Consider the following 14,526-nt stretch of genomic DNA (forward strand, 5'->3'; position numbering starts at 1 on the left):
TCAGGCAACTTCCTGTAACCTGTGGAACAGTTATATACCCAGGAAAACCCTTAGACAGGTGCACAGCATCAGCTGATCACAGACCTATCAGGAAGGAGGATACAGTCACATTGGCCGACTGTCATGGCGGCGCCCATGTCCAGACTTGCGATGCCAGACACCAGCCCACCAGGAAGCCACTGCATGCGGGGAGAATGCTCAGCTTCTCCCCCGCCGTCGCTCAAGCTGCCCGACCACCCAGGATGACAGGAGAAGCCGGCGGCGCGGTAAGCGGGAGCCGATCCCCGGCTGAGCCCTGACAGGTACTCTCTCCAGAGGTGCGTCTAGCTCTGACTTGGTGGCTGCAGTCGGTCCACCTCACCAAAGGGCACCTCTTTTGGATTCCGGACTGGGTCCTTCTGACAACGGACGCCAGTCTCCGGGGTTAAGGCGCAGTGAGAGGGTCCACACTCCTTTCAGGGGAGGTGGACACTAGAAGAGTCTGCTCTACCGATCAACATATTGGAACTTCGGCAGTCTTCAGGGCCCTACAACAAGCAAGACTCATACTTCACGGAAAGCCTGTGCAAGTTCAGTCGGACAATGCAACGACAGTGGCTTACATAAACCATCAGGGAGGAACTCGAAGTCTGGCGGCTTTGTTAGAGGTATCACGCATCCTGACATGGCCGGAAGGCCATCTACCAGCCATATCGGCAGTGTTCATTCCAGGAGTTCTCAATTGGGAAGCGGACTTCCTCAGCCGTCACGACGTACATTCTGGGGAATGATCTCTTCACCAAGATGTGTTTCAGCTTGTAGTGGACAAGTGGGGCCTTCCGGACGTGAACCTCATGGCGTCTCGACAAAATCACAAACTGCTTCTGTACGGTCCAGGACAAGAGACGCCAAGGCTCTCGGTAGACGCTCTGTCGGTCAAGTGGAACTTGCGGTTTATGTACGTGTTTCCTCCCATTTCCCTCCTTCCTCGAGTAACTTGGAAGTTCAAACTAGAAGGAGGCACTGCCCTGCTGGTGGCTCCAGCGTGGCCCAGACATCACTGGTACTCAGAATATCTCCATCGACACTCCGTTGCTGTTGCCTCAACATCCGGACCTGCCTCAAGGTCCTTGCCTTTACCCGGACCTGGGTCGTCTGTCTTTAATGGCGTGGCTCTTGAGATATCCCTCCTAAGGTCCAAGTGGTTTTCCGGCTCTGTGGTTAACACCATGCTCAGGGCGCGGAAACCTGCGTCTGCTAGGATTTACCACAGGGTGTGGCATACCTACTTTCAATGGTGTTGTCCCAGAGGTTACGACCCCCAAGTGTTTACGGTATACAGAGTTTTGGCTTTCCTTCAGGCAGGTTTGGACCTTGGTCTCCGCCTTGCTTCCCTGAAGGTGCATGTCTCTGCCCTTTTAGTGTGGTTCCAGCGAGGGATTGCTCCTCTTTCTGATATCTGCACTTTCCTTCAAGGGGTCCTTCGCATTCAGCCTCCCTTTGTCCCTCCTGTGGTGCCTTGGGATTTGGCTGTTGTCCTTAGGGCCCTCCATTTGAACCCCTGGACTCGATGGACCTCACATGGCTTACTGCTAAGACCGTTTTCTTCTGGCTATTGCTTCTGCCAGAAGAGTATCTGATTTGCGTGCTCTCTCTTGTCATTCCCCATTTCTGGTTTTTCCCCAGGACAGAGCGGTGCTTCGGACTCGCCCTGGTTTCCTTCCTAAGGTGGTCTCTAGTTTCCACATCGATGAGGAAATTATTGTGCCGGCCTTTAATTCCCCAGACCTCTCGGCAGGTAAGGCCTCATTGGATGTGGTACATGCCCTCAGGATTTATGTGGACAGTACTAGTTCCCTTCAGAAGTCAGACTCCTTGTTTGTCCTTTATGGATTCCACAAGAAGGGATGGCCAGCCAATAAGTAAACTGTGGCTAGCTGGCTTCGCATGGCGATCTCTGAGGCTTGCGCTCATGAAGGCCTTCCAGTGCCGCCCTCTGTTACTGCTCATTCTACTCAGTCTATGGATCCTTCGTGGGCAGCTCGCCGTGACGCCTCGGCTGTTCAGCTTTGTAAGGCGGCCCCATGGTCCCTACCTTTTTACGGTATTATGCATTTGATACCTTTGCCTCTCAGGATGCATCCTTCGGGTGGCGGATTCTCCTCTATGAAGAGGAGCGTCCCCACCCTTGAGGGTACTGTTTTGGGACATCCCCAAGGTCACCCTATGGACCCTGAAGTAGAAAATGAGTGAGATATGGTAAGATCTTACCTTTGTTATCTCTTTCTATGAAGTCCATAGGATCCACAGGGCACCCACCCTGACGCATCTGTGCTTCAGATGGGCTTCGCTCTGGTCACCGGTTTTCCGTCTCCTTCTGTGTGAGAATGTGATTCTAGTGTGTTAGACTTTCTTCTCTCTCTTTTATCCTCCTCCGGCCTTTGGCTTGCTACGAAACTGAGGTGCCTTTGGCCCGGGGGCGGGGTATAGAGGAAGACCCAAGTGCATCCTGGGAAGAAAAATTTACTGCGTAAGGTGCCCGGATGACTCTGCATCATCTATACCCCAAGGTCACCCTGTGGACTTCATAGAAAGACAGATAACAAAGGTACAGTAAGTTCTTACCATATCTCTCATTTTTCAGGCTTTAGTGACCTCTGCACCCACTTTCCATCCACACCAAGTATTTATTAGCACCTCAGACACACAAAAAAACACCCAACTACCCTCACTTGTTTTAGTATCAGAAGTAGCTTTTGACACACAGGATGGCACATTTAGAAGAAAGATAACTTCCAACTACAAAGACTGAAGCAACGAGTAATAAATGAGTAACTAAACAAATATATGCAATTAAATATAAAGGGCCAAATGGGAGACATAGAGCCTGATTCAGAGAAACCCGATTGCTTGTGAACTACTCCGTTTGTGAGAGACCTGCACACGGGCAGGATCTGTACTGCACATGCGCCGGTCTTCCTCTGCGAGATCTGTAGCAGTTCCCCCACGCCACAGCTTGATTGACAGGCTGCGGCTGTTTGGGGCGGGTAGTGGACAGGGCCAGCCTGCGTTCCCAAAAACTGGGGGGGGGGGGGGGGATGGAAGAGATTTGCTCCCCACTGTTTTCCAGGAGTGCCGAAGTCAGGGTCTGCGTCTTCTAACGGAGCAGTGAGGGCCATTCTGGGTAACCCAGATTGCCGATGGTCTCGCAGAAGATCCTTAAGGCGCAGTACTTGGATCTGCGATGCTGGCAGGAGGCTTCTATTTACACCAGGCACCTCCTGCTGCATTTGCATATTAGTTATATGCAGGGAAGCGGCTGTGCAATACCGTACAATTCTGAATCAGGCCCATAGTCACTATATAAATAGGATAATGCCAACATGGTTCTAATACTACTTTGTTTTAACCGCGTGGGGTCATTACAACTTTAAACTTCCGCTTTACCAGCATGACGCTTTACCAGAATGTTTAAAGTTATAATACCCGCACGGTTAAAATGTTTAATTAGAAATATCCCATGTTGGGATATTGGTGCCGGCATTCTCCTGGCAACATAGTGACTACATCTCTTCCAATTTATTATATATGTATTTTTGAAGTAAAGGATAAACAGACATAATTTTATAATATAAGGCAACTGAGCCTAGATTTTAAATAAAACTGATCGGAAAACCAAATGTTATTTAGCAGGACAATACCTGTGAGCTCCTTGAAAGCTCTGGGTTCTTGCAGCTTGTGCCTGCAGTCAGTGGTGTTCTGCAGCAGCTGTTCCATGTCTCTGTGCCCCGAGTCCAGAGCTTCAGTCAACTTCAAAACTTTGGGAAATAACACTTCCTTCCGGCACAACTTTGGCATCTGGGGCAAAATAGAACAAATGAGTTTCATGGTTGTTTGGAAGACTAACAAGAGCTTTGGGAGAGATCATGGGGAACAGAAAAACAATGGCAACTGCACTGAATGATGAAGTCTGCAAGCTGAATTACTAGCACCATCAGAAATCCTATTAAAATAATGTGTTTATACCAGAGGTTCTCAAACTCAGGACCTCATTCAGAGTCGGTCGAAGCGGTCGTACGGGAAAAGGGGCCGGATATGCAAATGATTCCCTCGCAAGTTGCGTCCCTAAGTTCGGATCGGTAGCTGGCCGACCAAGGGGAGGAAGCGGTCGGAAGACAAAAAAATACGCCCCCTTCTCGTACGCATTACACGTCATCTCCGGGCATATAAGGATTAATCGAGACAATCGGGAACCATCGGAACTGGTCGTAGAGCTTTAAGGTTGACCATACCCTCTCTTAAGCTCTACGATCATGTCAGTGTAAAAACCTCCCATGTCACATGTGCCATGACGCTACTTTCTTAATTATGCACTCCCGTAAACCGTATGAACTCGGAATTAAACGCTGTTCGCATAATTAGGCACGCCTGCGTTCGGATCTCCACTCCCCCGTTTTCAAGCACCTTCCCCTCTTACCACCCACAAATGCCTCAATCTGTCACTCAAACTACCGACCTGGCTGTGTTCAAGGAGAGAGAAATTTCTGATCGTAGCGGCTAGTTTGCGCACACGCATTGCGAACTTTATGCATGCGCAGTATAGCGAACATCGGTGGCGTACGACCGTGCGACCGCTTCGACCGACTCTGAATGAGGTGCTCAGTCCTCAAGGCTCCATAGTACATAGTACTATGTGCTCAATCATGGATAGTAGAGATATCCATGGTTGAGCACAGATTACTTAATTAGTACATCAGTCAATTTGATTTAACCACCTGTGCTCAATCATGGGTGTCTCTAAAACCTGAACTGTTGAGGTGCCTGAACTGTTTAAGAACCTCTGGTTTATACAAACAACTATTATATAAAGCTTTATATGTGTGTCTAGCGCAGGAACGCTGGACGTCATATACATAACACACAGGGGCCCCATGGTGGTACGCGCTAAAGGGAGGTAGGCACACACCTACCTGCTGCGAGGGCCCCCACTGGCTCATCAAGCCACAAGACATGCAGCCGGAGGAAAAGTCCCAAAAAGGCTATTTCAGATGACAGAGGGCATGAGGTGGTGAAGATGCGATGGGAGGGGGAGGAGCTGGCTGTAGAGAACGGATTTAGGGGACAGGCTTCCCTTACACACAACACTATTGGCTGCTCCCCTCCCCTCCAAAAAAAAATAAAATAATTTGTGTTGTCTCCAGTGATATAAAAAGATAATGTATTACGTATGTGGCCTGTTACTTAAATACTTACTTTATGTATAGAATATTTAAGTTCCAATATCGGTAAATTCTAGAAAGGGCTGCCAGTGCCACCAGACAGAGATTCATGCTTCAGTATTTCTGGTGACCAAAGCCTACACCTGCGTCTCCCATGTCAACTCTGTGGGCACTGCAGTTCAGCATAGCTGCAGAGCAACCCAGCAGTGATATCCACTAGCAGTCTGTGCTGCCTCTACCTATCATGTCATCATGATTACATCACTCCCGGCTCAGGCTCCACCTCCTTAATTAAGTGGCTGGCTGTCCTGACTGGGATGCCTCTGAAGTCTTGTCAGTAGGGATGGGCAGAGCGACTCACAGCACTGAGTTGAGCTACATGGCTCAACTCAGTGAAGTGTCTCCAGACACGGCTCTTTAGAGCTGTAGGAAACAGAGGTGCCAGCGACTCTGAATGAGTCGCTGAGAACTCCGCCCCCCGCAGCCCAGCACTGCAGATCAAGGTTCTGCACTAACTCTCCTGAGTCAGTGCACTCCCCCGAGACCTGGAAGTAGCAGTGCGACTTGGAGTGAGTCGCTGACAGCTCCGTCCCCTACACTGCTGATCTGACTCAGGGCCTGATTCAGAGCCAGATGCTATTTGCGCTCGCTCGTTCATTAAAAAGGGGTGGCTATTCAAATGAACTGTTCGCACTTTGCGGTCTGTTCACGCCTCTATGTCTGAACGAGCGAACAAAACTTGCGGTCGTAATTTTGAAAAAGACGCCCCCTGGCTGCTCGCACAATACGTCATGTCCCCTATTTAATAGATTAATCGAGTACATCGAACAGCTTATGAACTGCTCGCTATTCTTGTGGTTGGTTTTTCCTACCACAATCTTGCGAGCAGTTCTGACTTTAAAATAACTAAGTGACGTGGTCAAGGAAGCTCCTGTATTAATTATGCACACCCATAAAACGCACGTTTTGACCTTTAAGCACGCCTGCGTTCTGATTTCCACTCCCCGTTTTCATGCACCTTCCCCTGTTACCACCCACATACGCCTCATCCTGTCACTCAAAATAGCAGGCATTCGCTATTTAGCGAGCAAACGATTTTCGGCCGCACTGACTGGTTCGCGCATGCGTATTAAAATTCGTACGCATGCGCAGATGTGCGAACATCGGTCAGAACGAACGAGCAGCTGCTTACGAGCGGCTCTGAATCAGGCCCTCAGTGCAGAAGTATGATCGGGTGAGTGGGATCAGCAGTGTAGGGGGCAGAGCTGGCACTCACTCAGGCTCCCACTGACAGAGAGGTGAGTGTCTCGACACACCAAACGCTGAGTGACTCGAATCATTCGAACATCTGAATGATTTGAGTCATTGTGTTGAGACACTCAATCACTAGCCATCTCTACTTGTCAGGCAGACAGCAATGAGGTTGACGTCAACCCCAAGCTCACCTTCACCTCCTGCACTGCCAATCTCCACCAGCAACTCTCCCTCCGTGGTGTTAAATAAAATAAATGGCCAGCTGCTCTGATGCACAATGGGAAGGGGGGAGCCTGCTGGGCCGCTTCCAGTAAATGGCATCTCTAGGCATGTGCCTAGTGGGAAATCTGCCACTGGCAAGCTGTAGTGAGGATTTGCTTATGGGGACAGGCTGAGTTATGGATGCAGCGATGTAGGGAAAGCTGGAGCGGGTATGCAGGTCCGCCCTCCTTCCCCAACAGCTGTCCTCTGTCTGTGCAATGCGTGACACACCACAGAAATGGATATAGAAAAAAGAGGCAGAACAGAGGAAAATGGAAAAAGAGGGAAAGAGACAGAGATGGAGGATGAGGAGAGACAATAGAAGGACGGGGGAAGATAGATGGAAAAGAGGAGACACAGTACAAAAAAATAAATGAAAGCAATGCCAGGCACAACAACTAGCGACCTGGGTCCAAAATACTAGTCTGTTAATATTTATTTCTCCTTCATCCACTAGGGGACACTGGAGGACTTCAAGACAGTGGGGTATAGACGGTGCTGAGTGGAGCTGACACTTTAAATTTAAATGAAGTGTGACTAGCTCCTCCCCTCTATACCCCCCTATAGACCAGTTGTGCCCGAGTGGGAGCGGGACACAAAAAAGATCTCTCCTGCTCTTAGGGCAAGGAAAGAACAAGAACACTGAGGACAGACAGGCAGTAGCTGCAGCTACCTGTCTGCTACGCGTGATGCTGCCGGAGGGGACCCACTCGCAAGTGCATGCACTTAGCCTGGGGTTCCCGACACCTGTGACCTCAGTCTTTAGGGGGGGCCACATGCTGCTGCTTGCAGCACGCATCGCGGACCCCCCCACAGTCAGATTAGCAGGGCAGCCTGCTTTACGCTATCAGAGGCGGCTTAACAGACCCCCCACAGAGCTGCGCCAACGACAGCACAGCCACCAGCGCATCTTCCTGGTAGTACAGCTGGCTCCCTGATTAGCAGGGAAGCCAGCTTATGGCTACATTAGGCGGCTTCCTGTGTGCTCCGGCTCCCTGATTAGCAGGGTAGCCGGTGTTGTCTCTGCATTAGGCGGCTCATCATAATACTACACAAAGGCATGTGTGTGTGTGTGTGTGTGTGTATATATATATATATATATATATATATATAAAGAATGTACTGGGTACACGCGCCAGTTTAAAAAACGGCGCTAGAATGAAGGGGGCGGAGCTTAGCTCCGACTTCCTTCTCCTGCCTCCCATCAGCCCCAGCGTTTCACTGCAGACTGAAGGCGGCCATTACATGGAGAGGCAGCGCTGGGCAGCCTACACGGACCTGTATGTATTACAGCAGGGGTTTAGGCTGATGTAGACAGAGAGCATAATAACAATTAATCCTTTGCCTGGCGTTCTGGCACTGCTAGGAGCGCTGTTGTAGGCAAGTGTGACTGTCTCCAAACTCTCTGTACACCAGTATATTCTTTTTTTTCTTACCCTGTTACTTAACCTTTTTGTGGTTTGTGTGGGGTTTGTATGTAGCATGACTGGCAGGTCTAAGGCTGCGCAAAAGTTATTTACCTGCAAAAAGTGTTGAAAAAAATGTACACAGGGACAGTCATCTACCTCCAGATTGTGTGAGGGTTGTTATACGGATCAACAATCTGCAGAGATGTCAGAACCACCGTCTTGGACGCAGGTTACATCTGTTGTGTCCTCTCTCTCGGCTGAACTGGAGGCTTCTCGCAGAGAAAGACCGGCTTACAGGTCAACGGCTACAGAGGAACCAGCTTGAGCGAGATCCCTAGCTGTTTCTATGGAGGGGATTTTCAAAGCCATGACAATGGCGTCCCCGCGCCACAGGTCACTAAAAAGAGATTGTTACCCTCAGTCCTCCGTTGGGATGACCCAGAGGAAGAGGATATGCCAGAATTAGAAGAGGGTGAGTATGCCCCAGATTCGCCTAAAGAGCCTCTGGAGTCTGATCCTGAACCGGTATCAGAGGGAGTAGAAGCCTTGATTGCTGCAAAACGACAAGTATTGCACATACAGGAAGAAGACTCAGGTCCTACAAAACAGTCTTTCTTTCTTAAGAAACAAAGACAAGCTACAGCTTTCCCGATATCGGAAGAGCTGGATTCCCTTCTATCGACAGCCTGGGAACATTCAGATAAAAAGTTTCAGATGTCCCGGCATTTATTATCTTTTTACCCCTTTCCAGCAGATAATAGAAAGGCTTGTGAAACTCCCCCTACAGTAGATTCATCTGTATTGCGACTGTCAAAAAAAGACTACGCTCCCTGTTCCTGGAGTCAAGTTTTTAAAGGACATGTCCGATCGGAGACTGGAGAGCACTCTTAAGTCCATTTACACCGCTGCAGGGGTGACTCTTCATCCAGCGATAGTTAGCTGCTGGACTAACCAGGCTATCGAATATTTGGGCTAAGCAATTGGCGGACGGAATGAAAGATCAGCTGCCAATGGAGGAACTCATTCCATTAGCAGAATATATAGGTGAAGCGGCGGCTTACCTTGGAGAAGCGTCTAAGGATGTTTGTTCTATTGCCTCCAGAACTTCAGCTTAGGCAAATTCAGCACGGCTGGCGCTGTGGCTCAAAACTTGGCAGGCTGATGCAGAATCCAAAAGGGCTGTGGAAGCACTCCCTTTCACTGGAAATGTTCTATTTGGGGCAGAACTAGATAAGTGGATATCTCAGGCTACTGGAGGTAAATCCACTTTTCTACCGACTGCAGCTCCTCCACCTAGACGATCTTACTTGGGACCTTCATTTTGGTCCTTTCGGGACCCGGGTCGTTCACGTGGTCGTTTCAGAGGAGGATAATCAACATCTCATGGTACCAGGGGTCGGGGTACAACCGCAGCCACCACAGGCTCGAGGCTACAGGAGATTAAGTCAATTTCTAAACCCAGTGCCTGACGGGCTTCCCTCTCACCTGGGGGACCCCAGAGTGGGAGCGCGTCTTCAACTAGGTCTGGACGGAAACCTGTGCGGGCGCTTGGGTCCGAAATCTAATAATTTGGGGCTACAAGCTCGATTTCCAACTTCAACCCCCGAATCGTTTTTTACCACAGGTTTGCCAGTTTCCAACGACAGAGGTGTGGTCTTACAGAAACCAATAGACAGGCTTCTGTCCATGAAAGTGGTAATCCAAGTCCCCAGTCTTCAGAAGGAAAAAGGATTTCACTCCAGTCTTTTTGTCGTTCCGAAGCCGGACGGCTCGGTCAGACCCATTCTAAACTTAAAGGATCTCAATCCATATTTACGGATTTTCAGGTTGAAGGTGGAGTCTCTTCAGTCAGTAATTGCAGGCTTGGAGGAGGGCGAGTTCATGGTATCTCTAGATATCAAGGACATACACATTTGGCCACCTCACCAGGCTTTCCTGAGATTCGCAGTTCGGAATTCACATTTCCAGTTTCAGGCCTTGCCCTTCAGCTTATCTTCGGCCCCACGGGTATTCACAAAGGTTATGGCTGTGATGATGAGTCTCCTTTGGAAACAAGGGATCACTATTATTCTGTACCTGGATGACCTACTACTGAAGGCGAATTCCAAGGATCAACTATTACAGGACATCACCGTGATGCACAACCTCCTTATTTGTCATGGATGGATCCTGAATATTCCCAAGTCGCATCTGCAACCGACACAGAGATTGCAGTTTGTAGGAATGATCATGGACACAGTGTCTCAATGTGTGTTCCTTCCCCAGGACAAGATAACTTCCATTCAGGAGATGTTGAGGTTGGTCCTTCGACGTCGGAAGGTTTCGGTTCATGCATGTATCTAACTTCTCGGGAAGATGGTGGCAGCCTTCGAGGCTGTTTCGTACGGTCGTTTTCGCTCCAGACCTTTTCAGCTAGATCTCCTATCACAATGGTCGGGATCCCACCTGTTTCTTCCCCAACGAGTCAGGTTACAACCCAACACTCGGATATCCCTACTGTGGTGGTTAACTCAATTCACCTTATGGAGGGAAAGAGATTTGGAGAGTGGGATTGGACGCTTCTTACCACGGATGCAAGTCTAAGAGGCTGGGGGGCAGTAATTCTAGAGCATCACTTCCAGGGACACTGGACAGCACAGAAATCGAGTCTTCCAATCAACATGTTGGAAGTAAGAGCAGTTTTCTATGCATTACAGACAGTAGGTCACCTTCTGAGGGGCCGAGCAGTCAGGGTCCAGTCCGACAACGCCACAGCAGTGGCATATATAAACAAACAAGGAGGCACCAGAAGTCGTGCGGCCATGAAGGAAGTCAGCCGGATTCTTATCAGGGCGGACAGCTACGCAAGGTCGATTTCAGCAATCTTCATACCAGGCGTCGAAAATTGGAAGGCAGATTACCTCAGTCGTCAGGATGTACATCCAGGAGAATGGGTTCTACATCCACAGGTGTTTCAGCAGCTGGTCCAACGGTGGGGTCTTCCACAGGTCGACCTTATGGTATCCAGGCAGAACCATCAACTGCCCCTATACTGCTCTTGAACAAGGGATCCACAAGCTGTGGCTGTGGATGCACTGTCAACACCGTGGTGGTTCCAATTCATTTATCTGTTTCCTCCATTTCCCCTTCTCCCTTGAATCCTTCAACGCATCAAGAGGGAACAGGCCAAGGTCCTGCTGATAGCTCAGTACTGGCCTCGCAGAGCTTGGTACTCCAACATTTAGCTCCTGTTGGTAGACAATCCGTGGCCCTTACCACTCAGAGAGGTTCTACTCCTACAGGGTCCTTTAGTCTATCCAGACTTAAAGCAGCTACGTTTGACGGCGTGGTTGTTGAAAGGGCCATCCTAAGACGTAAAGGGATACCTTCCAAGGTGATTCCTACGATGCTTAGAGCCATGAAGGAAGTTACTTCCAAGCATTACCATCGTATTCGGAAAGAAAAAAATTAATGAACTGCGCTAGATATGTCTACACAGCGGCTCATTAAAAAAATCAAGTTTGAGAGGGGAAAACGAGCGCTTTTTAAAACTAAATATTCTATAATAAAAGGAAAAACAAAAAAGTTATCGAACAAACAAACATGAAACACTGAAACCATATGTTTAAGCTCTTTTAGGATAAATTAACAGCAGGTCCAAGCAAGCGTGCAGTGGTATATTGAATCCAATGCGACCTAGCTGTCCCTACCTTTATCTGCAGCTTCTGATGCAAGCCAGTCACGATGGGCCAGGTAAACAGCGTGCACACCGGCGGCTGTGCACGCTGTTTACCTGGCCCATCGTGACTGGCTTGCATCTTTTATGGATGCTGTATTGTGAGGCAAGGCAGGTACGAAACGCATTGGACCCCAGAGATAGAGTCGAGGAAGAACAGTGGAGCATTACCGGGCTACAATTTGACGATCTCCCTGACTCACTGACGTCATCCTGTGCCACCGCTCACAACCCCCGCCAGCCCACTTACACTTCGTGTGGCTTCCCGTGCAGTGCAGGCAATACAACACGCTGCCAGCACCAGAAGCTGCAGATAAAGGTAGGGACAGCTAGGTCGCATTGGATTCAATATACCACTGCACGCTTACTTGGACCTGCTGTTAATTTATCCTAAAAGAGCTTAAACATATGGTTTCAGTGTTTCATGTTTGTTTGTTTGTTTGTCCGATAACTTTTTTGTTTTTCCTTTTATTATAGAATATTTAGTTTTAACAAGCACTCGTTTTCCCCTCCCAACATATTTGGAAGGCATATGTATCCTGGTGCGAACGTAGAGTTTTGCCTCCTACGGAGTTCAGTCTTCCCAGATTTCTGCTTTTTCTGCAAGCAGGTCTCTCAGCGGGCCTTCGGTTGGGATCTCTGAAGGTACAAATGTTAGCGCTCTCGATTTTCTTCCAAAAGAAATTGGCCTTATTACCGGACGTGCAGACTTTTTTGCAGGGTGTGGTTAGATTGCAACCACCCTTTGTTCCCGCTGCAGCTCCATGGGACTTGGACTTCGTCCTATCTTTCTTGCAGTCTTCGCTGTTCGAGCCTTTGGAGTCAGTGGAATTGAAATATCTTTCATGGAAGGTGATACTTCTGGTGGCTCTTGCTCCCGCCAGGAGGGTGTCGGAGCTGGGAGCTTTATCATGTCGTCCACCATATTTGGTATTTCATGAGGATAGAGCTGAGCTACACACCAGAATGGATTTTCTGCCTAAGGTGGTTTTGGCCTTCCACATCAGTCAACCTATTGTAGTTCCAGTTTTTCCACAGGATTCTCCTTCTTCTAGAACAGTGTTGGCTAACCTTGACACTCCAGCTGTTATGGAGCTACATAACCCAGCATGCACTGCTACAGTTTTGCTATTAGGGCATGCTAAAACTGTGGCAGGGCATGCTGGGATATATAGTTCCACAACACCTGGAGTGTCAAGGTTAGCCAACACTGTTCTGGATCCTTGGATGTGGTTAGAGCTCTTCACATATATGTAGATAGGACGGCAGCCGTTCGCAAGACTGATACTCTTTTTGTTTTGTATGATGCTGCTCGTCCAGGTTGGCCAGCTTCCAAACAGACACTGGCTCGATGGATTCGTCTGACCATTCGACAGGCGTATATGGCCTTGTCTAGAGAACCTCCATCTTCCATCACCGCACATTCCACTCGCTCGTGGGTGGCTGCTCCAGGCGTTTCTATGGAATCTCTATGCCGGGCAGCTACTTGGTCGGGCCTGCATACTTTTGTTTGGTTTTACAGATTTGACACCTTTGCGACCTCTGCAGCGCAATATGGTCGGTCTGTCTTGCAGGGTTCTCAGCACTTTCCCACCCGTGATGGGAGCTCTGGGACGTCCCCACTGTCTTGAAGTCCTCCAGTGTCCCCCAGTGGATGAAGGAGAAAACAGGATTTTGGTACTTACCGATAAATCTTTCTCCGATTCCACAGGGGACACTGGACGCCCACCCGGCGCTGTTCTTCCTACCACACCTGTTATGCCTGTGGCGACATGTTTGTTGTCTAGGGTGATGTTATGAATGCTAGAGACATGTTTGTCGTCTCTTGTTTCATTCTATTTTCCTTTTGTTTTCAACTTTCAGTTGTTTTGTGTACTTTCGCCTCCTCTTCTGTCAATCTTTTTTATCAGCTCCCATCAGGCACGGTTCTAATACTGGCCTATAGAGGGGAGGAGCCAGTCACACTTCATTTAAATTTAAAGTGCCAGCTCCACTCAGCACTGTCTATATCCCACTGTCTTGAAGTCCTCCAGTGTCACCTGTGGAATCAGAGAAAGGTACCAAAATCCTGTTATTAGATTTAAAATATATATATATATATATATTGAGAGAGAGAGAGAGAGAGAGAGAGAGAATATATATGAATGAATGAATAAATAAATAATCTTGTTTGCATATCACATTTTAAAATACACACCGGCAGAGCACTAGGATAGTTAGGTTTCTCAACACATACAGAACAGTACCAACAACTTTCAAAGTATCGCAATCACAACTCGTCATCAGTAAAGAATGCGCTACGCTGATGTCAGTAAAGAGCATATCAACAATTTATCATATTAAATGTATGAATAAAATAAGTTTTCAAACTTATTATGTCATGTAAATTGCGCAGTGGGGTAAATGATTAAAAAAACATGCAGTAACAACAAAAGTTATCAATAGAATTGATCAAGCTAGCAGATCTAAGATAAAGAAAGTAAATAGTTGGTTGCTATTAGTTACTGCAGTTGCACCTTTACACTTTGTTAGCTAATAACCCCTTGTGGGTGCAGTTTCCTTAATACATACTTGTTGCTTGATCATTAAGATCATCTCCTGGTTCCCGGTGTGCGCCAAGTTTAAAGTAGTCAGTGTCTGTTTTACCTCCCTAAATGGAGAGAAAACAATCATTTTCAAAGCTTATCTG

The 14,526-nt window shown here is 48.3% G+C and overlaps 1 protein-coding gene across 1 annotated transcript in view; it reads right to left on the reverse strand.

Moving 5' to 3' along the window:
* Positions 1 to 2,418: 2,418 nt before the first annotated feature.
* The window catches only part of HEATR4 (HEAT repeat containing 4), an 84,725-nt gene continuing 72,617 nt past the window's right edge, over positions 2,419 to 14,526 (reverse strand). The window contains 4 exon segments of the mRNA XM_088461368.1: positions 2,419 to 2,488; positions 3,681 to 3,731; positions 3,733 to 3,837; positions 14,409 to 14,487. Of these exon segments, the coding sequence (XP_088317494.1) occupies positions 2,429 to 2,488; positions 3,681 to 3,731; positions 3,733 to 3,837; positions 14,409 to 14,487 (295 nt within the window). The 3' untranslated portion in view covers positions 2,419 to 2,428.

The sequence above is a fragment of the Taudactylus pleione genome, unplaced genomic scaffold (genome assembly GCF_031769625.1).
Source record: "Taudactylus pleione unplaced genomic scaffold, aTauple2 ptg001041l, whole genome shotgun sequence".
Taxonomy (NCBI): Eukaryota; Metazoa; Chordata; class Amphibia; order Anura; family Myobatrachidae; genus Taudactylus; species Taudactylus pleione.